This window comes from Lissotriton vulgaris, chromosome 3_1 (genome assembly GCF_964263255.1).
Source record: "Lissotriton vulgaris chromosome 3_1, aLisVul1.2, whole genome shotgun sequence".
In the NCBI taxonomy this organism is placed as follows: domain Eukaryota; kingdom Metazoa; phylum Chordata; class Amphibia; order Caudata; family Salamandridae; genus Lissotriton; species Lissotriton vulgaris.
Genome location: NC_141689.1, coordinates 2,106,472,774 through 2,106,495,155, shown reverse-complemented (window position 1 = coordinate 2,106,495,155; position 22,382 = coordinate 2,106,472,774). Strand labels below are relative to the sequence as shown.

The 22,382-nt window shown below is 48.6% G+C and overlaps 1 protein-coding gene across 11 annotated transcripts in view; it reads right to left on the bottom strand.

Moving 5' to 3' along the window:
* FRYL (FRY like transcription coactivator) overlaps window positions 1-22,382 on the bottom strand; it is a 2,483,143-nt gene that overhangs the window by 133,215 nt on the left and 2,327,546 nt on the right. For 10 of the 11 annotated variants that reach the window (XM_086962669.1, XM_086962670.1, XM_086962671.1 and 7 more), the window contains 2 exons: window positions 18,193-18,261; window positions 943-960 (listed from right to left, as the gene is read on the bottom strand). In XM_086962669.1, the coding sequence (XP_086818795.1) occupies window positions 943-960; window positions 18,193-18,261 (87 nt within the window). The remainder of the gene's footprint in view (window positions 1-942; window positions 961-18,192; window positions 18,262-22,382) is intronic. The other variant, XM_086962664.1, reaches the window with a different exon arrangement.

The following is a 22,382-nucleotide window of genomic DNA, read 5'->3' as shown; positions in this document are numbered from 1 at the left end:
CCAAGACACCATAAACAATCATTGTGTGGTTCTGTGGTAGACATTTGTCCATCACACCTGCAGCGAGGCTTAATACTGGACTTCTTTGATGAGATCATGGGCTCAGCAGTACAACAAAAATTATTTATTCACCTTGGAGATGAGAAGATCTGGAACCACGCTGAAAGGTATCGAAAAGTAGAACTGACATCGGCGTTCCTCAGGGATGCTATAAGGTTCCATTAAAATCACCATGACCCCATTTCCAGTGTCTGTTCCGAGCCAGTGCTGCCTACTGTGCCGAATAGCTATGTCAGACGTTTATAGATCCAGTTTGGAGCCAAGGATATTCAAAAGTGAGAAATCTGCAGAAACTGGAAAATGTTGTACTATCTGGAAAATTATTAACATACTCTTTAAAAAAAGGTAACATAAAACACATAGCAACCTAGTATTATAAAATATAAGGATGGAGGGACTATTCCTCACTGTGGTTCTTAATGCTATCTCTAAATCAAAAGGAAATAAATAACCTACATTAACATATACATTTTCTCACACTTATATCATACTACATATACAGGAGTCAGTTATTTTCGAACTGTGATAAAAAAATTGGGGAAGTATTATCTGCTTTACTACAAACCCGTTAATTTCTTGTACAAGTCAGTGAAGTTATTATGTAACGCAAGTACATACCACATCCTGAATATGGACATTTTGCCAAGCAACACAGTGCAATTTTGAAAATGTTCTATAATAATCAATGACCACCAGTGGTTAAGAGTTACAGGATTCAGGTAGGTCAGTTTATGGGTTAAGGTGATGCATTGATAGCAATCGCTGCCTTCACAGCGGTCTAAGATTAGACAATGCTATGTTAAAGAAGGAATGAAAGATGGATGAAGATCAGTTTTGATCCAACACAAGTATGCATTCTGTAAATCAAGAGCCATCACTTACTGCAAGAATTTCCATTTGCTAAGCAAGAACGTGAGCAGGTCACAGAAAAAAGGGAAGAAAAAGATCAACAATTAGTGCAGGCAATCACTCAGAACAGAGTAACAGGTGCCCCAAGTTAACTAAAGAAAACGTACTTAATTTATGAAGCTCGAATGAGAGAACTAATAGGTAAATGTAGATTGAGGCATATTGCCTTAATTTATAAGCACTTCTAGATGTACTGGATGGTATTAACAACATATAAACAAGCCATCGATTTATTACTATTCGCAAATAAGTAACATTAAATATTTAGAAAGCAGAAACCTTTCTGGTCTTTCCAACTGAAGGAAAACAAATGGCAATACAAAACAGCTACACTCTTCAACATTTTATTTAGAAAGCTTCATATGAAAACGCATTCCAAAATGCACTATTTATAGAGTGGTCTTAAAATTAAGGGTTGTAGGCCGACTACAGCAGGAAAAGGGGTGAATGCGATGGTGAGTTAACAAAAACATCACTCATATGAAGAAGGGAAATAATACAAAAGATATAATTGATGTAACTGAAATAGAGCCTGCGGTGCAGTACTATGTAAACCGAAATGGGCATAACTGATGTAGGAATGACAATTAATTTCAAACATAACTAACAAGTTACTTACCTTCGGTAATGGCTTTCCAGGTAGAGCCCATCTAACCACAGACTCCTCACCTTGGAATATTCTCCAGGCGTCCGACTGGATATGGAAAACTTTTAAGCATTACCCCTGTGCACTGTGAATTGCCACATGCAACTCTATCGACCGTGCCGGATGTGACATGCTCAAGCCAATATGGGAGCCACAAACTCTTCCTCAGATACAGAGCCAAAATCAAATTGGTTGTGTCTAGTATGATGATTTGTATCTGGGATCTTTTTAGGAGAAGGAGTTCAGTTCACAAAACGGGAAGAGTGGGAGGGTCAGTTAGGAATCTGCGGTTGACTAGATCCTCTACCAGAAAAGGGCTTACCAAAGGTAAGTAACTTTCCCTTCTGATAGAGATTTCTAATCGCAGATGCATTAACTGTACCTCGGAGGATGTGGGTCCGTGAACTAGCACAAACCAAAAAGCCCAGCAGGAACCTGGTTTGCCAGACAGTAGTGCTTTGTAAACATATGAAGAGACGCCCACCTAACCGCTTGACATATACAGGACAGGCACTGCACAAGCCAATATAACAGGAGTTGCCTTAGCTTTGTTGGAACAAACCCTCAAGCCTTCAGGAGGCTATTTCTTCGCTAAAGCTTAGCAGATATTGATTCAGAGTATGAGCCAGCAAGAAAGGGCTCTTCTTCACTGCTTTTCCTTTCGTTAGTTTGTCAAACCAATAAAGAGCTCGGTATTGTGTGGAACGACTGATGTAAAAGTGGAGAACCCTATGGATTCAGCTTAAAGGGTAAAGGTGGGGCAAAAAGCAACGGAAGAGTGATGGCATGTCCTACATAAAAGAGTTACAACCTTTGGCAGACAGGATGCAAAAGACTGAAGAACCAGCTCATCTTGGTGGGAATTAGTATAGAGGGTTTACGGAGAGGGTCTGTAGCTCGCTCAACTTTCGGTCTCATTTCATAGCAACCAAGAAGACTGCTTTAAGAGTGAGCAACCAAGATAACTGCTAGGAATATGTTCGAATGGAGAACACAGGATAAAGTAGTAAACTACATTTAAATCCCACAGAGCTATAAAGAAGGGTGAAGGGGGATACAAATGTTGGAGCCTTTAAGGAAACTCATCATGATCGGTGATTTAATCAAAGAAGGCTGGTCCAGAAAACAAACACCGAAATAGGGACAGGTGCAGTTTAACAGTGCCCAAAGCAAAGTCTTGATGAACTAGGGGTAACACGAACAACAAAACCTCAGGCAGTTTGGTATGAAATGGGTTGACCTGCCTGTTTGCACACCGGATCACAAACGTGCTCTAACTGCAGGCGTTTACAGATTTGGTAGAGGGAGATCTGGCTGCAAGAAGAATATCCCGGAACTCCGGATGGATGTCAAAAGTGTTTAACTGTCGCCGCTCAATGTCCAAGCACGGAGATGGAGGGTGTTCAGGTGCAGGATCCTGCCCTGCTGCTCCGACAGAATCCTTCCGAAAGGGCAGTCTGATCAAAGGACAGATGTTCATACCCAGGACAAAGTTATCGCCATGCCTAATCGAGATCTACAAGGTTGACTTGGGCCAGGTTGTTCCTGATCTTCTTCAAAACTCGGGGAAGGAGTGACATCGACAGGAACGCGACTCAAGTTCTACTCCAAGCTGAAAGAGTCTTCAAGCGAGAGCCACTTTGGAAACTCCAACATGCATAAATGCTAACATTGCGTGTTCTTATTGGTGTGGGAAAGATCAATCCAAGGACCTTCCCCATTCGTGGAGCAGACCCTGTGCCACCTCCGGGGGGTGCAGGGCCTCCAGGCACAGGGTCCTCAACCCCCACCCTGTTTTGTATGATGCAGTACCACAAGGCAGCGCTGTTGTCTGTTAACACATGAACCAGCTTGTTTTGATGGATGGAAGAAAGGCTTTCAATGCTAAACATATGGCTCAACTCCAACATATTGATGTGGAGTCGATCCTCCACCAAAGACCAGAGGCCTCTGATGTCTACCTCTTGCAGATTGTCGCCCAAACCCAGAAGCACTGCACCAGTCACCATTGTCAGCTTAGTGGGGTAGCTAGAGAGATCTGTCTCTGCAGATCCTTTGTAGTCTCCTCTGAAATCTGGGTTTGGTCACAGAGGTCCCTGGTGCTTTTGCCATTGGGACTTCAGATCCTGCAGAGCCCTCAAATACCACCTGGCGAGAATGCAGGAGGCCATCAGTCCCAGCAGCCTTAAAGTCATCCTCAGTGAAATCCAGGACACAGACTTAAGCATCTGGATCATAGCCCTAATGTCCTGGACTCGCCTCTACAGGGAATAGGAGCAAAACTGCACCACGTCCAGAATGGCTCAGATGAAATGGGGAATTTGAGGAGTCAGGTGTGACTTTGTCATGTTTATAGTGAACCCCAATGATGTTAGGAGGTCCACTGTAGTCTAGACTTGAGTGGCGACTGCTGGGTCGCCACTCACTCAGGTCTAGTGCTACAATCCAGTCTTCAGAGAGGAGGGCAGACCAGATCTTGGCCAATGTGAATGTCTTGAATTTGTCTCTCTGCAGGAAGGCATTGACAAGGAGAAAGTTAGGAACAGAGCAGAGTCCTTAATCGTTTTTGGCACCAAAAAGTAGCAGGAATAACAAGCACAACTTTTATCTGGCATTGGCACCCTCTCTATGGCTCCTTTGGCCAAAGGAGCACACACTTCCTGTCATAAAAGGGACAGATGGTGCTCTTTCAACTCTACTAAGGATATTGGCAAGGACGGCGAGGTTCCCAAGAATGGAAATGTAAAACCTTGAGAGGTGATCAGTAACACCCACTTTTCCGAGGTGATTGTCTGACACCCTGGCAGAGTGCTGAATATTGCCGCTTACAGGATGGCTGTGCGTCAGACGTGTGCGGATTTAGCGCGACGCTTTGGTGTCTTTGCCGATTTTGGGTAGAGACATTATTTTAATCACACTCGCCATCTGAACACTGGTTTGCACTCACCCTGCGTAGCGCTGCCTCCCCCAGAGGGTCCAGCCGAGTTCAGGGCTGTTCGACCTGGTGGCACGGGCGGAACTATTGCGGCGGCCATCTTGGGTAGGGCTATCCTCCCTTGGGGGCGAGAGTCACCGGTATAAAAATAGACAGCGGACGCGCCGGACTCGCGCCGGAGTCAAGCCAGAGTCCAGCCAGTCTGCGCCCGTCCGCGCACGGGCCGGGCATAGGGCTCAGAACCCTGCTGGGACCACTAAAGGGAGTTATAGTAGGCAGGAACTACTAGCCCTAAAACCAGACTGCGGATGTGACCTGCATAAATTAGATCCCTCGGACTGGACAGGCCCGGTGAGTTGCCATAACTGCCACTGCACTTTCACGTGGTCTCAGGTCTCCGCCCTTATCACATCTAACTACACCCTAAAGGCTGGCTTAATCAATGCTAGATCTTTGCCAAAACATGCCCAGCATATACAGGATCTTTTAATCGACGACAACTTAGACTGTCTCTTTATTACAGAGACTTGGCTTAAACCTTGGTGTACTCCTGATCTGGTACACCCCCTACCTCCAGGGTATGGCATTCAAAGGGTTGACAGAGGTAATGATCAATGGGGGGGGGGGGGGGGGGGGGGGGGGGAAGTGGCCATTATACATAGAGATACATTCGGTTGTTCAGTGACAGAACTCCATGAATTAAAGGATGCGGAAGGGATGGGTTTCTGTCTTAAAATTCACGACAACTTCTCTTTTGCAGGGGCACTGATTAATCGCCCTCCTGGATCATGTACAGGTTTTCTGGGGAGTATTGGAGAGGTGCTAAGTCCATTGATACTTAGATACTCCAATTTTACGATGTTGGGGGATATGAACATCTACCTAGAGTCCACAACGGAAGCATCCACTGCCTCCTTTAGGGAAACCATGGATGTACTGGGTCTCACAATTTGTGATACCCAAGCCACCCATGAGGCTGGACACACGATAGACTGCATTGCTACTAACTTAGATAAATTAACAACAGACCACCTGAAACCCCAAACATGGACGGATCACGTACTAATACCTTTTACGCTTACACTGGAGACTAATGCTAAAAATAAGCATGCAATTGAACGCAACCAGGCCAGACAAGATGACTGGAAAGCTACTATGAACCATCCAGAATTAATTACAATAGCTAGAGAATGCAGATCTAAGCTAGCAGGATCTCCAAACCTAAACACTTTTAGGGCTTGGATGATTGAACTAAAAAGTATGACCGGACAGGGAAGACCCAAATCTAGACCCGGGAAAAAGAAAAGATCCGACCCTTGGTTTGACCGAGAGCTTAAAAACAAACAGGGGGAGCTACGATGAGCTGAACGCAGCTGGCGGAAAAATTAGCACAGCATAGAACGTGGTAAATACAAAAAGATTAAGAGAGCGTATCACGCACTAATCAAACAGGCAAAAAAGAAGTACTTCACGTCAGCAATAGTAACAGCCAATAGCAAACAAAGCGATTTTTAAAATTGTGAACGATTTTAATAAACCTAAATGTCTAATGCAGGACATCCCGCCTTCACAAATGCTTTGTGACTATCGCAGGCTTCTTTGAAGAAAAGGTTCAGGGTCTGACGAAAGATTTTGAGGTCCCTATTACTGATCCAAGGTATGAGGACGATAACACAAGGCAGGAGCCCACCCAGTTTACAGCCTTTCGTACAATCAGTCTTGAGGAGACAAAACGTGCCATCCTGGCAACCAAATCGGGATCACCATTTGACCCATGCCCTATAGGACTCCTGCATCTCATTGCAGATATTGTCAACCCAGACATAAATTACATCGTCAATAACTCACTGTCCACGGCCAACGTCCCCTTAGAGTGGAAACTGGCAGCAGTGAAACCTCTACAAAAAAACAGCTTCCTGACCCCACTACACTATCAAATTTACGTCCCATCTCACTACTCCCGGCACTGTGTAAAATCACGGAGACGATAGTAAATAAACAGCTCACATGCTTTTTGGAAGATAGTGAAGCATGGCACCCCAACCAAGCTGGTTTCAGGACTCAACATTCCACCGAATCAGCTCTCCTGTTCACTACTGAAACTATCCGCTCAGCCCTAGATCAAGGTAAGAAGGCCGTCCTGATATTATTAGATCTGTCGGCGGCCTTCGACACGGTCTCACATGTTATCTTAATAGACCGGCTAACAACATCTGGCATTAAAGGCACTGCCCTGGAGTGGATAAAGAACTTTCTCAGTGACAGGAGACAAGTGGTGACCTTGGGGGAATTCCGGTCCAGTGAGAAACCACTGTCGACAGGAGTACCTCAAGGTTCGAGTTTGAGTCCGACATTATTCAATGTCTACACCGCACCCCTGATAAAGTTGATATTGTCCTTTGGCATGGAGGTAATAGCATATGCCGACGATACACAACTGATCCTGGTAATGAAGATAACCAGGTCTGGGAGGAAAAACTCAAATGTTGCCTAACGGCCACCTTTGATTGGATGCGGAGAAACCATCTAAAATGCAACATAGGCAAAACCGAGATCATGCCGATAGGCCCAAAAAATGAATTCCGCCCCAGACTATGGTGGCCCGAGAAGGCAGAAATACCACCCCATATCACCTCCTCGGCCCGTAACCTTGGGGTACATTTCGACGCCGATTTATCCTTCAAACATCAGGCGTCAAAAGTGGCAGGCACTTGTTTTGGGGTGATAAAAGGGCTCAGGAAGTTCTTTGACTTGCTGCCCCTCGAAGCAAGGAAAACAGTCACGGTTGCATTAGTTACATCACGCATTGACTATTGTAACAGCTTGTATGCTGGTACCAATAAAGCGGTCACCCATAAACTCCAGATGGTACAGCACGCGGCAGCAAGGCTGGTTTTAAAATGGCATAGAAAATCCTCTGCAACTAAAGCCCTTAATGTACTACACTGGCTGCCCATAACAAAAAGGGTCCTGTACAAGGTGCTGATAATTACCTTTCGAGCTGTCCACGATCTAGGCCCTCTATACCTAAGAAAAAAATATGTAAGATACTGTCCAACTCGAGCACTACGGTCCTCAAATGCCAACCTACTGACCTTTCCAGGGTTTAGACTTAAAACCCGTGGGGGTAAATCCCTGGCGGTGCTAGGTGCAAAAGCATGGAATGCCCTCCCCCCACACCTAAGAGCACTGGACAAGGAATCAGAATTCCGCAAACAATTAAAAACTTGGATTTACAATCTTCCAGATATAACCGCCAGAGCACTAGTGTGACTCCGGTCCGGGTCTCTGCAAGCAGTAAGGCAACTTTAACATCAGGTTGACCATATATTGGCGCCGAGATGCTCCTTGGAGCAATTGTAGCGCGGTATAAATGGGCCATTACATTACTAACACAGTAGAGAGGCTTAGCAGCTGCGGCAGCCAGAGAGGCAGTGACAGGGCAGAAGGCTGCCCCTGGTAGCCATGTGACCTGTGGGAAACTCTGCAGTGGCTACAAAAGGGCTGCATAGTCTGTGGTGCTTGAGGTGGTGGCCGACTTTACTGGAAGCCCTTATCGAAACCATGTGAAGGGTGAAAATGAGAAGGTGCCCAAAATTGTGCTGTGACGAGCCTAGGGAATGTGTAGCCCTATTGTCTTTAAATAGCCCTATTGTCTTTAAATCGCTCCAGCTCAGAGTTAGTCTTGTCCTCGAAAAGTCGGGAACGGTCAGGGGCATATCCACGAGCGCGGAATGGACATCAGTAGCAAGCCCAGTGGACTGCATTTATGTGTACCTGAGAAGGGCCACACTGGCTCTGCCTCAGGAGTCATTTGTATCAAGGCCACAGCGAATATTAAACTTTGCCGCATCACAGCAATCCTGCATGGCTTCTGAAAGATGTGTCTGATTCCTCAGGGACAACCGGAAGGATCTGGCTCACTGAATTCTATAAGGCATGGGTGTAGCAACACAGAATACATGTGATGTTCACCGAGCGCAAAGCAAAGCTGGTGGACAAGAACATTCTGATTCTAAAATGTGTGTCAATCTGTGTTGACACTCTATCAGGAGGAGCTGTAGGGAAGGCATTAGAAGTAGGGTGCTAAATGACAGTCTGGATCCCTGGGAGAAGGGTGATGGCATTAGGCAACCTGTTGGTTGATCTGGGGCCCAGTACAGGGCTTGGCTCAGGTTCCTAAAAGTGTTTTGGAACGCGCCTTATTAAATGGGAGGAGTGGACAGGTTGAAAGACTTCAGTTAGGAAGTTGGTCCTTACCTCTCTGAGTGGAAAGCTGGGGGCCAAAGATTTCTACAGCCCTCCTCATCACCATTTCAAAGGATGCACTCTTTTCAGTAGAAGGGTCTGGAGGAGAAAAGAAGACAGTATCTGGAGACATGTCTAGGCCACTAGCTTATTGAAGATAATCATACCAACTGTCATCCTGGTATGATTGAGCAATCTTTTCTCCTGCATTGTAACACCCATTGTCAGATTCATAGCCAAAAGTGTCATGAAGAAAACTCCCATGTGGTAGTGGGACAGTATAAGTATCAGAAGGATTGCCAGAATTGGGAGGAAGAAGCTGCGTAGAGCACAGCCTTGGATGGTTTGATGCAGCGCAGTCTCTGAATCAGATAGCACTATGAGTTGGTTATCGTCATCCTGCCTCGGCCTCAATGGATTGTGCTCTGGCCTAAAGTGTGGTGCCGGAAACAGATTTGGTAGCAAAGTTGGTCCGGACCCAGGTGCAGGTCGAAAGGGCCCAACTGATGCCAAGGCTCAATTGGGTGTCCTCCCAGCTCCATGGGTCCCAAAGAAGCACCGGGGAACCGTCTTCACAAATAAGCGAAGAATCGGCAGGTGAAACTGCAAGATCTGCTGTGTACTTGCCCGGCCCAGAGGAGGGACCTAGTCGTAGTACAGCCCCCTTTAGCCGGATAAAGGTAAGAGCTGGTCCCATTCCAGATTAGATTATCCTGAACAACTTTACAAGAAGAAACTCTGGACTTCGACGTTCTGCTCCACAGAAGATTGAAGAAACCTCCCTTGTGGGCAAGGAGTGTCCACCCTGCACAAGCAGGCACCATCAGCGTCCAGCGGCTTCCCTTTGTCGTCTTCCTGCAAGGATCCAGACTTCAGAGCCCGACGAGACCCGGATTCTCAGACCTCTCCGACCTCTACCTACATCTGCAGCACAGCTGAGATCCGTGGTGCGACGAGACACGTGGGACCGGCCATCTTGAAAGAAGCAGCACTTCGCTCCAGCACAACTTCAGAGGCATCCTCGTCCAAGTGCTTTGGGGACTGAGAAGCCCCGACCCCGAGCAGCTCCTGCACAGAAGACCAGCCCTCCAGCATCCACGAGATCTGCGTGGGGCCCTTCTGCCTGTTTGCGGCTCGACGCGTTGTCTGGTCACTTGCCGGCTGGCTAGTGGCCTCCTAGACGACGAACTGCGAAATCTTCACTGCTGGTCTGGTTGCTCCAGACTGGCCCTTGCTCCCTTCCAAAAGAGGAGCACCCCGGACCCTCCTGGTCCACTCCAGACGCTGTTTCCACTCACCACGTGGGTTGCCTTTGCCAAGGCCTGTTGACTCCGAATCCGACACCGCCGACAGTGAGAGCCTGCGTGGGACAGCTCGTGCCTCCATCCTGGTCGTCGAAGACACCACCTGGTCCACGTGGCTGCAGAGACAAGCGTCCACCTTCACCTGATCGTGACGACATCTGGTTCCACTCCTGGTTCCACTCCAGTCACTGGCTAGTGACTTTGAACATTGTCCCCTCTGCTTTCAGGTTCTTCTCTTCACTGATCCACCCTTGGATCAAACCGGACATCTTCCTCCTGACCGCCTGCAGCATCTTTTCTTCCAGGCTCCATAGACTTCAATGCCGGAACCCGACACGACTTGGCACCTAAGCACCCACAGCCCGTGGGTGAGGTAAAACGAGCATTTCGGTGCTCAAGGGTAGCTTGACTCTCCTAGTGTCCAGTTCCACAGTCGTTTTAGTTCTACCTAGTCAGGATTGTCCGTACTCCCCTTTTTCTTGAACTGTACTGTCCATAGACACTGTTACGCATCTCGCGTGTGAGTTCACATTCTGCACACGCGTTCCGTGGGCCTCCTATTACCTACCTAGAGTTAGTATAGCGTGGTCCCAACGATCCTACAGCCTCTGGACAGCTCCATTCCTTTTGTCGACTTTCACATTCCACTTACTTAGTATATGGTTTGTCGTGCCCCTAGGGCACCATTGTAACTCGTGCAACTTCACGTATTTTTCCTAAGAGTTTGTCATGTGCTTAGCCCTCTGATCTCAAAGAGTTCAGAGGTGTATGTTAGTTAATAAATATCTTGTTTATTTTCATAACTACCTGTGTGGTGTCCTTTCATTTGGTATTCAAGGGGTTATATGTGGTAAAACAGCTGGCTTCACATGCCAAAAGAGTTTAGCCTAAGACTGCTTTGTCCAAGCTACCATTAGGATAGCTGGTCTATAAGGTTGACTTACAACCAATCACCATAAGGGTTGTTTGGACTGATACAAGGTGATCACTAGAATTAGTGAGCATCATATATCAGGCCAATTTCTCACACTGCCCACTGCTGAAAGAAACCTTGCACCACGTCCAAGTTCAGACGCCATTCGTGATCCATCCTGCACCGGCGGCGGAGTTCGTCCGACCTGGCGTTCAGGGAACCTGCCAGGCGTTGAACCACCTGGGTGAAGCCCTGGTGTTAAAGCCATTTCAAGAGGCGCAGAGCCTCCTGACAAAGGGTCCACGACCCCACCCCACCCTGTTTGTTGCAGGACCACATGGCAGTGTTGTTGTCGGTGAACACTTGCACTACACTTCCTCGTACAGAGGGAAGGAATGCCTTCAGTGCAAGTCGGATCACCCGGAGCTCCAGAAGGTTGATATGGAGCCGGGACTCTGCCTCTCCCATGTGGCCCCCCCCATCCCAGGAGGAACGCATTCATCACCACTGTGTGCTCCGGTTGGGGTAGGGAGAGGGATCTGCCACTGACCCAATCGCGGTCCGTGAGCCACCACTGCACCTGTCTTGCAGTGCCCTCCGAGATCAGGACGTGGTCGGACAAGTTGCCCTGATGCTGTGCCCACTGGAACTTCAGGTCCCACTGCAGAGCCCGCTTCCGCCACCTGACGTGATGTAATAACAGGATGCCGCAGCGTCAGCCTGACCGAAACTCGGGATAAAGGCTGAAAGATTGGAACCAGAGCCTGAATATCCTGAACCCGCTGTTCGGGAGGATAAACCCGAAACTGAGTCCAGAACCGCTCCGATGATGAGGAGATTCTGAGAGGGGCACAGGTGTGACTTTGGTACGTTGATGGAGAACCCCAGCGAGTGCAGGAGATCGGTCGTAGTCTGGAGGTGGGAGACGGCTGTCTGGGGCGAGCCCGCCTTCAACAACCAGTCGTCGAGATAGGGGAAGACTGGAACCCCTGATCTGCGCAGATGAGCTGCGACTACCGTTATCACTTTCGTGAACATCCGAGGGGCACTGGTGAGGCAGAAGGGGAGCACGGTAAACTGAAAGTGCTCGTGGCCTACCGTGAACCGCAGGTAGCGCCGGTGGGCCGGCAGGACGGGGATGTGAAAATATGCGTCCTGCAAGTCCAACTCTACCATCCAGGCTACAGGGTCGAGGGCAGCCAGGACCTAAGCTAAAGTCAGCATCTTGAACTTCTCTTTGCGGAGGAAGCCGTTGACGCTCCGGAGGTCCAAATAGGGCGCAGGCCCCCTTTGCCCTACTTGGGAACCAGAAAGTAGTGGGAGTAGCAACCACGTCCAACTTCTGGCCCAGGAAAGGCTCAAGCGTACTGTCTACTTTGTCGCCGAAAAGACGACGGCCATCGAAGGGCATGGACTGGACATCCCCCGAAAAATTGGCGGACCTCAGCCAGGCGTGGCGACGGATCGCCACCGTCGTGTAAATCGCTCTGCCCAGCGAGTCAGTGGTATCAAGTCCACATCTGATGGAATAACGTGCTGCATCCCGCCCCTCAGCAAGAGCTTGGGCGAGCCGTGCCTGGGCCTCCTCCGGACACTGGGGCAGCAAGTCCGCAACCGTGTCCCACAAAGAGTGGGTGTAACGGCCCAAAAGGCAAGCTGTGTTGATACCGCAACTCTAGAATAAGTGAGAACAGTTTCTTCCCAAACTGGTCAAACCTTTTGTATTACCGATCTGGAGGGGCAGTCAGGAATGCGGTCTGGGACGTAGAGGCCAGAATCACCAGGCTCTCTGAGGTGGGCTTTACGGACAGAAAGCAGGGGTCGCCAGGAGCCGGTCGGTGGCGTCGGGCCACGTTCCGATCTACAGGGGGCACTGTGGAGGGCTTGGACCAGGTACCCATCAGAACGTCTGTGAGGGCCTCATTGAACGGCAGCAGAGGCTCTGAAGAGCTTACTGCCTGTTGAAGTACCTCGGTGAGGAGATTCGTCCTCACAGCCGCAGCAGGGAGCTCAAGAGATAAGGCCATGCTGCTCTGCGCAACACCCTCCTCCGTGGCCACAGAGGAAGGAGAAATGAAGCCTGAGTCAGGCGAAGTGTCAAGGCCACTGGCACCCCCAGCTTGTCTGCCCAGTCGTGACTCAACTGGCAATGGTGTGCCAGAGGGTCCTCAGACCCCTCCCAGTCCTCCCCTTCCTCCGTGTCCGTGCAGGAATGACGGAGCCGGGTCATAGATGAATTGCTCACCCACCGAAACCGGAGACTGTGCCAAGCAGTGCCGATCCGACGACGGACCCGAACTGAAACGGCGTCGGCCAAGGACGGTGCCGGGAATGACACCATCGCGGTCGGCGCCAGGGGAGGAGTTGTGAGGTCAACTGGCATCGACCGTGATTCAGGCCAGGATCCCCCGGGGCCCTGCAACGTCGGGATCGAAGTCGACGACGGCGCCAGGGCCGAAGCCGCCGGCTCGCTAGGGCCCCTTGTCGTGTCTGCGGGGCCTGAAGGCGCGCCGGCAGGCCTCGACGGAGGGAAGTGAGTCCTCATGACCACGAGGAAATCACGTACCTCCTCCGGCTTCGCATGCAGTCCAGGGACCGATGGGTATGGGACCGGACGCGATGCCTGCGTCTCCAGCGGAGCCGCGTGGGTGGTGCCACTCGAACCCTCAGACGAGCCGCGCGACCGGCTAGGGGAGTCAGAAGAGCAATGTTGCATCTTCGACTTCTTTTTAGAGTGCCTCGACTTACCTGAATGCAAGGACTTGGAGCCCGACGAACGGTGACCCCTCAACTTACTCCTTGACCGGGACCTCGAGCGGCGCGGAGCCGGCTGCCGGATCTCTAGTAGCTTGCGGGACCGCTCCCACCTAGCCTTCGACGTCAAAGCCCGGCAGTCGGGGCATGACTTGTCGTCGTGGTCGGCCCCTAGGCAGTAGAGACACCGGCGGTGGGGGTCGGTCACCGACATCAGGCGGTGACAGGCGTCGCATGGTTTGAATCCAGGCATCCCTACTGGTACCAGGAGTCGAATCAACTCGAAAAAGATAGCCAAAATAGGCCAAAAAGTTAGTAAAATAGTGAGTAGGGTACTAGCTCTTCCCGGATCTGCGCTTGCTGGTGCGGAAAAAAGAAGAACTGACGTCAGCGTGCGAGGGCGGTGTCTAAGTACTCAGACAACGTCATTCCGGCGATCACGACAGACGCGGAGCCGCAGACAACGCCTACCGACGCGCAGGAGTACTGCTGACGAAAACTTTCTGGATCCAGTCTGACGCCTGGGGATATTCGAAGGTAAAGAATCTAACACTAACCTATTTCTTTCAGATGCAAAGTTTCGTCCAGCCCTCAATGGCACATAGGTGAGGGCTTCATTAAAGGACAGCAAAGGCTTACGTGAGCCTGCCTCAGCTTGTAGCATCTTTGTCAAGACATTGGTCTTTAGCTCGAAATCAGGCAAGGACCTCCAACACCATGCACATCATAATGGCAAAGGGCTTGGCTGGTGTTGAGGGCAAACCCAATGACTTCTCGTCTCCCTGGGGCCCAAAGGCGCTCCAGAGGGAGCTGATGGCACAAAGATCATATGCATGACGTGATAAAACTTTAAGTTAAGCAAGCGCTGTACCGGCCCTGGGGAACTCAGGGTAGCATGGAGCAGGACCTGATGCCTGCTCTGCAGTGGAATACAGAAGTGGGATCTAGAAGTACGAGGTTGGGAAAGGGAAGCTGAAAAATGCCCTGCAGTCCTTTTTTGTGCTTCTTCGACTTACCTGACTTTTACAAAGTCTTGGAGCGCAAAGATGAGCGGCTGCGGTAACAGCTCTAGGAACGCCCCAGAGATCTCACACATTAACATGACAAAGAACAGTGCAGAGCACTCTTCTACTACAATGCCAGAAGCTTCATTGCCCGTTTACGAATTGCCTTTGGGTTCATCGACTTGCGCTTGACTCAGGCCTTGGGGTTGTGCCCCAATCCCAGGCAATAGAGACAGACTAAGTGTGGAATCAGATGTAAACAGTGTCTGTGACAGTCCCCACAAGGTTTAACCAGTGAAGGAGTAGCAGGGGCATGTACCTATGGCACAGGGAGCAAAAAGTCAAAACTGTACCAATAAGAGGACAAAAAGTTTCTAAAAAAATGACGGAGATAGCTCTCAGGATATGCGCTGCTGGCACAGAAATAAAAATGTTATGTCAGCCTGCACGCGATTTCACTTCCGACGCGGTTGCCCCGAGCTAAACAACGTCACCTAACGACGTACTTAGGTATTGCTAAAGATTTTACTGATAGAGTTTGACTTGTGGGCAATATTGTAAGGTGAGGAATTTGCAAAACGATTTCCCTATCAAAAGGTCTAGCCAACTCCGTAGGTGCAGTGCTTTTTGGCACAAGATCCATAACCTTATCCTACCCTGTTTTCAGCAGGACTACATGAAAGTGAAGTTAGTCAGGAGCACCTGGGCGGATCCTGGCCGTCTTCAATGGTTTGAGCCAAGGATGCTCTGAACTCTCTCAGGATTGCTGGCAAAATCTCACTGGCCATATATCCCAGATGACATGCCTGTAACAGCCTAAGAGGTAGATTGCATTGACTCACCTCAATGCTAAACTGGCAGAAGAGATCATACACTTCCAGAATGCCTCAATCTGTCTCCGCTCCCTTTGTGGAGGAGGTGTGGGGAATACATTAGAACTCACTTTGCTGGTTGATACCTGGGCCACCAACCTCTCAGGAATAGGATACAGCATAAGAAAATCTGGGAATCCAGGTGCTAGTCTGTGGTGTCTGGCTACCTACCTATTCACTGGTGGCCAAGAGCAAGGCTCAACCAATGTACCCATAAGGATTTCAGTCGGGAACTCATTAAATGGAAGTAAGGCACAGATAAGGCTGAGACAGTGTACAAAGTTGGTAATCATATTTGTATGGACTTGAAAAGAAGGTAGCTCTAGGTTCTGGACCTAGTCATTATGGCAAGTAAAGCACCCTACTTCTCCGCTGGGGGCCAAAGGGGCAAAATCAACCCTGTATCAGATGAAGTATCAAGCACATTGGTCTCTTGTAAATCCATATAAAAGCGAACATCATTGTAATGCGGGGGGTAAATCATCACCTTTGACATTATCGGGTGGTGGCAAACTGATCAGAAGCCAAGAAAAAAAAATTCTCGCAGAACGGGGAGGCTGGGAGGGCATTAAGGAATCTGAGGCTAGACAACATCTCTACCAGATACATCGTTTTTTTTAAAAACTTTTTTTTGTCCTCATCTCACCTTGGCACTTGCAACCCTGATCCATCCTGAGCGCCCCGGGTTGAAGTTCTTGCTGCACCCAGAGCCGACCTGGCTACCCCTTTAATCCGGGGCCAGGTGTAATCATTGGACTATTTCTGGATTCCATGGATTAGATACCAGCCTCATTTCCTTAGCCCATTCTAACAAAGGTTGCCAAACCATACTATTCCTATTATGTGTTGTACCCATTTCAAAACGTAGAGTTCTGAGCACAGATTGAAGCCATGTTTCATGTAGGGGAGGGGTAACATCCTTCCAAACTTTACATATTTCCCTGCGTGCAATAAGAACTAATGTAAAAAATAAGGCCACCTGTGCCCCCATTAGCCCAGAGAGGAGATCCGTGTCTAGGCCAAAAAAACCCTCACAACATTAAGGCTAAGTTTCATCTTAAAAATACTCTCCAATGTCCTCTCAATACTGGCCCGAAAGGGGCTGATCATAAGGCAGTCATAGAAAACATGGATGTCATCGGCCTCTAGCATGTCACATCTGGGGCATGCAGATACATCGTTACCGAAGGTAAGTAACTCTTACATCTGAGAGAGACATCTAGCCGCAGATTCCTTAATTTAGAATAGATACCACAGCCATACCCCAAAGGGGAGGTGGGTCTGCGACAAAACAACAAAGCGTCAAGCATTTGAGCTGGTAACAGAGTGACGGAAAATGGGGGAGGCTATGGCGGAACAGCCAGACAGCAACCCAAGTAGCTCGGAAGAGCAGAAATAACGGGATGCAAGATTTCCCAAAAATGCCAGAATGGCGACAAACCATACCCATATAAGAATGACCAGTAGAAACGGCACCAGCCATATACCAGAACAAAGAAAAGAAAGGGGAAGAAGGACCACTCAGCTTAATGGTGCACTATGTGGATACCGACCAAAGAATGAGAAGAAAATGAAGAGATGCATCCAGAGCCTACCAGACCTGCCTATGGAAGGAAGGCTGAAGGAGCTTTTGCCAAGAACCAAAAGGCAAGAGGTAGAAACTGAGCAATGCTCTGAGAATAGCAGGTGGGAAAAGAAACACACCAAGTGCACACCCAGTCCCAAAAGGGGGAACAGGGGCGAACAGCAGCAATTTAAAGCCCGCTGAAGCAGGGCACCACAGAAACATGCAGCAGGCAAATGGCCACAGAGACCTGAAGGTGACGTATTCAAAGAAAGCATAAGATTGCCCGACCGGGCAGCATGAAGGCCAAAGTGAGAATCAACCCACCAATACAGACATGCAGGGAGGAGACCAAGGACAACTGCCAGCAGAAGAGCTGTCCCACAGGCCTAGCTAATACAATAGTATCAGAGACTTATACGCTGGGCCTCAGTGTTCATGGCCCGGCTGACAAGGAACTCTTGTTCAGTAATGGTAGCTGTACAATAATTGGGCTGACGTCCTCAGTCTGTCGTTATTTAGTCAGCCCAGGAGCTCCCAGTGCAGTGGGGGCTGTAGTTAAGGGTGCTAGTCGAGGCGGGAGAGCAGAATGATAAAGGTTATGCAGGGAGCGCCCGAAGCCCTAGCGCAGTATGTCGGAACAGTGAACTTGGTTGCTGATGGCACCTCCAAGATTTTTTTTTTTTTTTTACAAAATTGGTACAGAACTTCATCTTTTTCAAACAATGTAATCGGAAGAAAACACTTGGATGGGACTATAGACCGAATATGTGGTGGGAATATCATTCAGGCTATTTCAACTGTGCTATTGTTTCAAATAGATTTTAGACATCTGGCTTATTTTCTAACCTGACTCACAAAGAATCACCATCTGATTTGCTAGATTCTTGCTAGTCACTGGTCTCACGCAGAGGTTGTATATAAATGGGATATAGGATAATTCAACAGGCAAAACTACATTTATTGCAACAATGTAAACCAACCTGTGCATCAGTGTGTGTTCTGTCAAAGCCATCACCCGCTCCAAATGTCGTCTTGCATTTCTCCAACCACTACAAAGACATACACAAAACATGGATACAAGATGGTGTTCATGCATTGAAAGCATTTTATTTAATATGAGCACAGCCTACAAAATAATAGAAAACACTGGAATATAAAATAAGCTTAATTTATTAATCACTATTGCTACATTTTCTCACTTTCTAAAAGACAAAAAAGAAAGGAGACTTTACCCACAGACATAGCATCTGGTATAATGGAAATACTGCACTGTAACTTTGAAGCAGCTGTGTCCCAGGAGCGATCAATGTAGAGCTCTCTTAGCGTATAAGAGATAGAGTCTTTCTTTATTCTTCAATGGATGAGGCACAGCAAAGAAAGGTGGCAGGAAGATAGTCTGGTAAGGAGAGAACTTTCGGGTGGAACTTCGCCTTAGTCCGAGGCACTAGCTTGTACGTGAACAAGGTAGTGTACTGTTGCAGGAGGAAAACTGTCATTACAACACGGCTGTTTCCACGCATGCCATTACAACGCAAGCATCACAATGCATGCGTCATTACAACACGTAGACTTGACTACGCATATGCTTTTACCACGCATGCCTTTACAACAAATTTTGTTGTAAAGATACGTATGGTAAAGGCATATGTGTAGTAAAAAAATATATACAGGACCATCAGGGACATCTTAAGGACTATGGGGGCTTTGGACCAAACAAATTCTGGGGCCCCTTTCGGAACAGCTTTGAATTTATGATCCAGTTTCAGCTCTTTCATGCTCTCTTTGGCCAGGTCACTGACAGTGCATAAGCATACTCGTCCAGATTCTAAATGTTTTTACATCTAATATTCATGGATAGTGTGTGTTTTCAATATTGTAACAGCAGCAGCAGCTCACTAATATTACTGCAAATAATCTGTGACACCTTCCCATTTCGCATATGTGAGGTGGTGTTTTGATCTAAAGAATTTTTTTTTTATGGCGGTTGCAAAAAACAAACACGTTTCGCTGCAACATTTCTGTAATAGACTCCCGCATATCACCCACATTCTGTTATTAGAATTATTCAAGGTCATCAGGGCAGACTCTCTGCAGAACAGAGATGGCTCTATCAGCGGACCCCCTGAAACGCTGGGTCCTGGGCCAGAGCCGACTTTACCCATGCCTTAAAACTTCTTTGGGGACCATTGGCAATTATGTGTGTGGAAACTGGTGTGTTGGTAGGCTACTATTATAGGGGCCATGGGGGGTTAGGAGCGCAGGGTGCCAGCGTAAGTCGTATTGGGGTAGGGTATTGTTTTTTTTTTAGAAGGGTTGGGGGCTGGGGGCGCCAGGGACCGGGATTAGGGTTTAAGGTAGGGGTCAGGGAAACGTTTAGCACTCGTATGCTTTTATTATACATGCTTTTACAAGTAATTCCGTTGTAAAGGCATGCCTGGTAAAGGCATAGTCGTTGAAAAAATATGTGTGGTAATGGTTTGCGTAGTAATGGCATTCGCATTGTAACGCATGTGCAGTAAAGGCATGCGTTGCAATGGAATGAGATGTAACTTAATACAACCGTTGCAGGATAGAGAATGCTTGCAGCTCACTCATTCAACTAGCTGATGTGATCGCTATGAGATACACTTTCTTCCAGGTTAGCAACCTGAGAGGGCAAATGTGCATTGACTCAAATGTAGTGCACCTAAGACACGTGAGAACCAAATTCTGAACAAGTTGAAAAGTTTTTTGTGTAAACATGTAGGTCAGCCTTTTTGGAAGAAGCACAAAAAACAATTGATGGACAGAATGCAGAACAATGTCATACATTCACCCCAGTACAGAGATCTGGGCCTAAATCCATAGTTTTTTTGCTCCCCATGGCATTCCAGTTTGGATCCAGCCATATGCAAATCAGTCTGTGTAGGAGAGTAGGGTCTGCTTCCTATGGTCACCCCCACTGTTTTGCTTTACTGGTTTTCGACTTCGATGTGGCTGTGGGCCTGCTAATCAGACCCACAGCCCAGATGCAGACTGGACAGGTTCGGGTGGAGGACCGTCCCCTGCTGCTGCAACAGAAGGTCCTCCCGAAGAGGCAGACGAATCGGGGGATCGACTGACATGCTGAGTAGCTCGGGATACCAGTATCTTCGTGCCCAGTCCGGAGCCACAAGGATTGTAGGAGAGTAGGGTCTGCAATCCTATGGCCACCCCAGATTTTTGCTTTTTGCTTTACTGGTTTACGACTTTCCCTGGCTGTGGGCCTGCTAATCAGACCCACAGCCTAGCTGTTCTCTCTCTAAATTGACATCCATGTACTTTAGGTGCATTTACCAATTGGTATTGGGTCACTCTTGTAAGTCCTTGTACATTGTACCTTAGGTATCCAGGGCATAGGTGTACCCAGGGCCTACCAGGGGCTGCAGCATGTATTATGCCACACCTGGCTGGCCATCCAAAACTGACACAACTGGCTGGTAACACAGCTGGGGCAAGGTGGTGTAATCACCCTTTGCTTTAGATATAGTATACCTATATCTAACCCTAAAATGGACACATATACTACTATAAGTCACTCCTATGGCAGGCCTTAACAATCCTAGAGGCAGAGTGCTTGGAATTGTGTGAGGTGGTGCTCTAGCATGAGCTAAGCCTTTCTGCAGCTGTCGGAACCAAGTCCTTAGCTGTTTCTATGATAACGCTATATCATATACTCTTAAGTGCATTATAATCCTTGCGGTTATTGCTTACTTTGGCATAGCATTATCAAAACATGTCGAGTAAGGTGTCATACGAATTGGAATACTACCCCCTCGCCAGTTCTGGCGACGGGGGTAGCATTCCACCCTTTTAGAGGGACACGACATGTATGTAACTGTGAACCCTGGTTAAAGTCAATTCGAGCCTCAGCATCACAAAATGGATGCTGCCACCACAGACACAAGTCTGACCTCCTGCTGCTGGGAGTCCTTCCAGCGAGGGAGGCCAGGATAAAGGGTTTCCTGCCTTGGGAGGTGCTAGCACCACCCAAGACAGGATTTTGTGAATTGAGGTAGGACACGCTGAAAGGAATGAGACGTGCCTGGGGCACACAAGGTGTCTCTGTGCATACCCCGGTTCAAACCAGTTGCTGGGGCACTCCAGCCCTGGCGCGAAACCGGACAAAGGATAGGGGGTGTAACCACCTCCCTTCCTGGTCCCACCCATAGGAGGGACCTAGTTATAGTACAGCCCCCTTTAGGAGAATAAAGCTAGGAGCTGGTCCCATTCTAAATTAGATTATCCTGAATTGAATCTACAAGAAGAAACTCTGGACTTTGACGTTCTGCTCCACAGAAGACTGAAGAAATCTCCCTTGTGGCCAAGGAGTGATCACCCTGAACAAGCAGGCACCATCAAGCGTCCGAGCGGTTCACTTTGTAGTCCTTCCTGCCTGGAACCAGACTTCAGAGCCCGACAAGATCAGGACTTCCAGATCTCTCTGACCTCTATCTACATCTGCAGCACAGCTGAGATCCGTGGGTGCGACTAGAAACACGTGGGACCTGCCATCTTGGAGAAACTACACTTCGCTTCCAGCACGACTTCAGAGGCATCCTAGAGAAAGTGCTTTGGGGATTGAGAAGCCCCAGCCCCGAGCAGCTCCTGCACAGAAGTTTAGCCCTCCAGCATCCACGAGATCTGCGTGGGGCCCTTTTGCTTGATTGCTGCTCGACGTGTTGTCTGGTCACTTGCCGGCTGGCTAGTGACCTCCTAGACGACGATCCACGAACTCCACCTCGCTGGTCTGTTTGCTCCAGACTGGCCCTTGCTTCCTTGCAAAGGAGAAGCACCCTGGACCCTCCTGGTCCACACCAGATGCCTTTTCCACTCACCGCGTGGGTTGCCTTTGCCAAGGCCTGTTGACGCCGAATCCGGAACCAACACCGCCGACAGCGAGAGCCTGCGTGGGACAGCTCGTGCCTCCATCCTGGTCGCCGAAGACACCTCCTGGTCCACGTGGCTGCAGAGTCAAGCGTCCACTCTTCACCTGATCGCGACAAAAGCATCTGGTTCCTTCCTGGTTCCACTCCGGTCACTGGCTAGTGACTTTGAACATTGTCCCCTCTGCTTTCAGGTCTTCATCTTCCTCGATCCACCCTTGGATCGCTCCGGACAGCTTCCTCCTGGTCACCTGCAGGATCTTTCC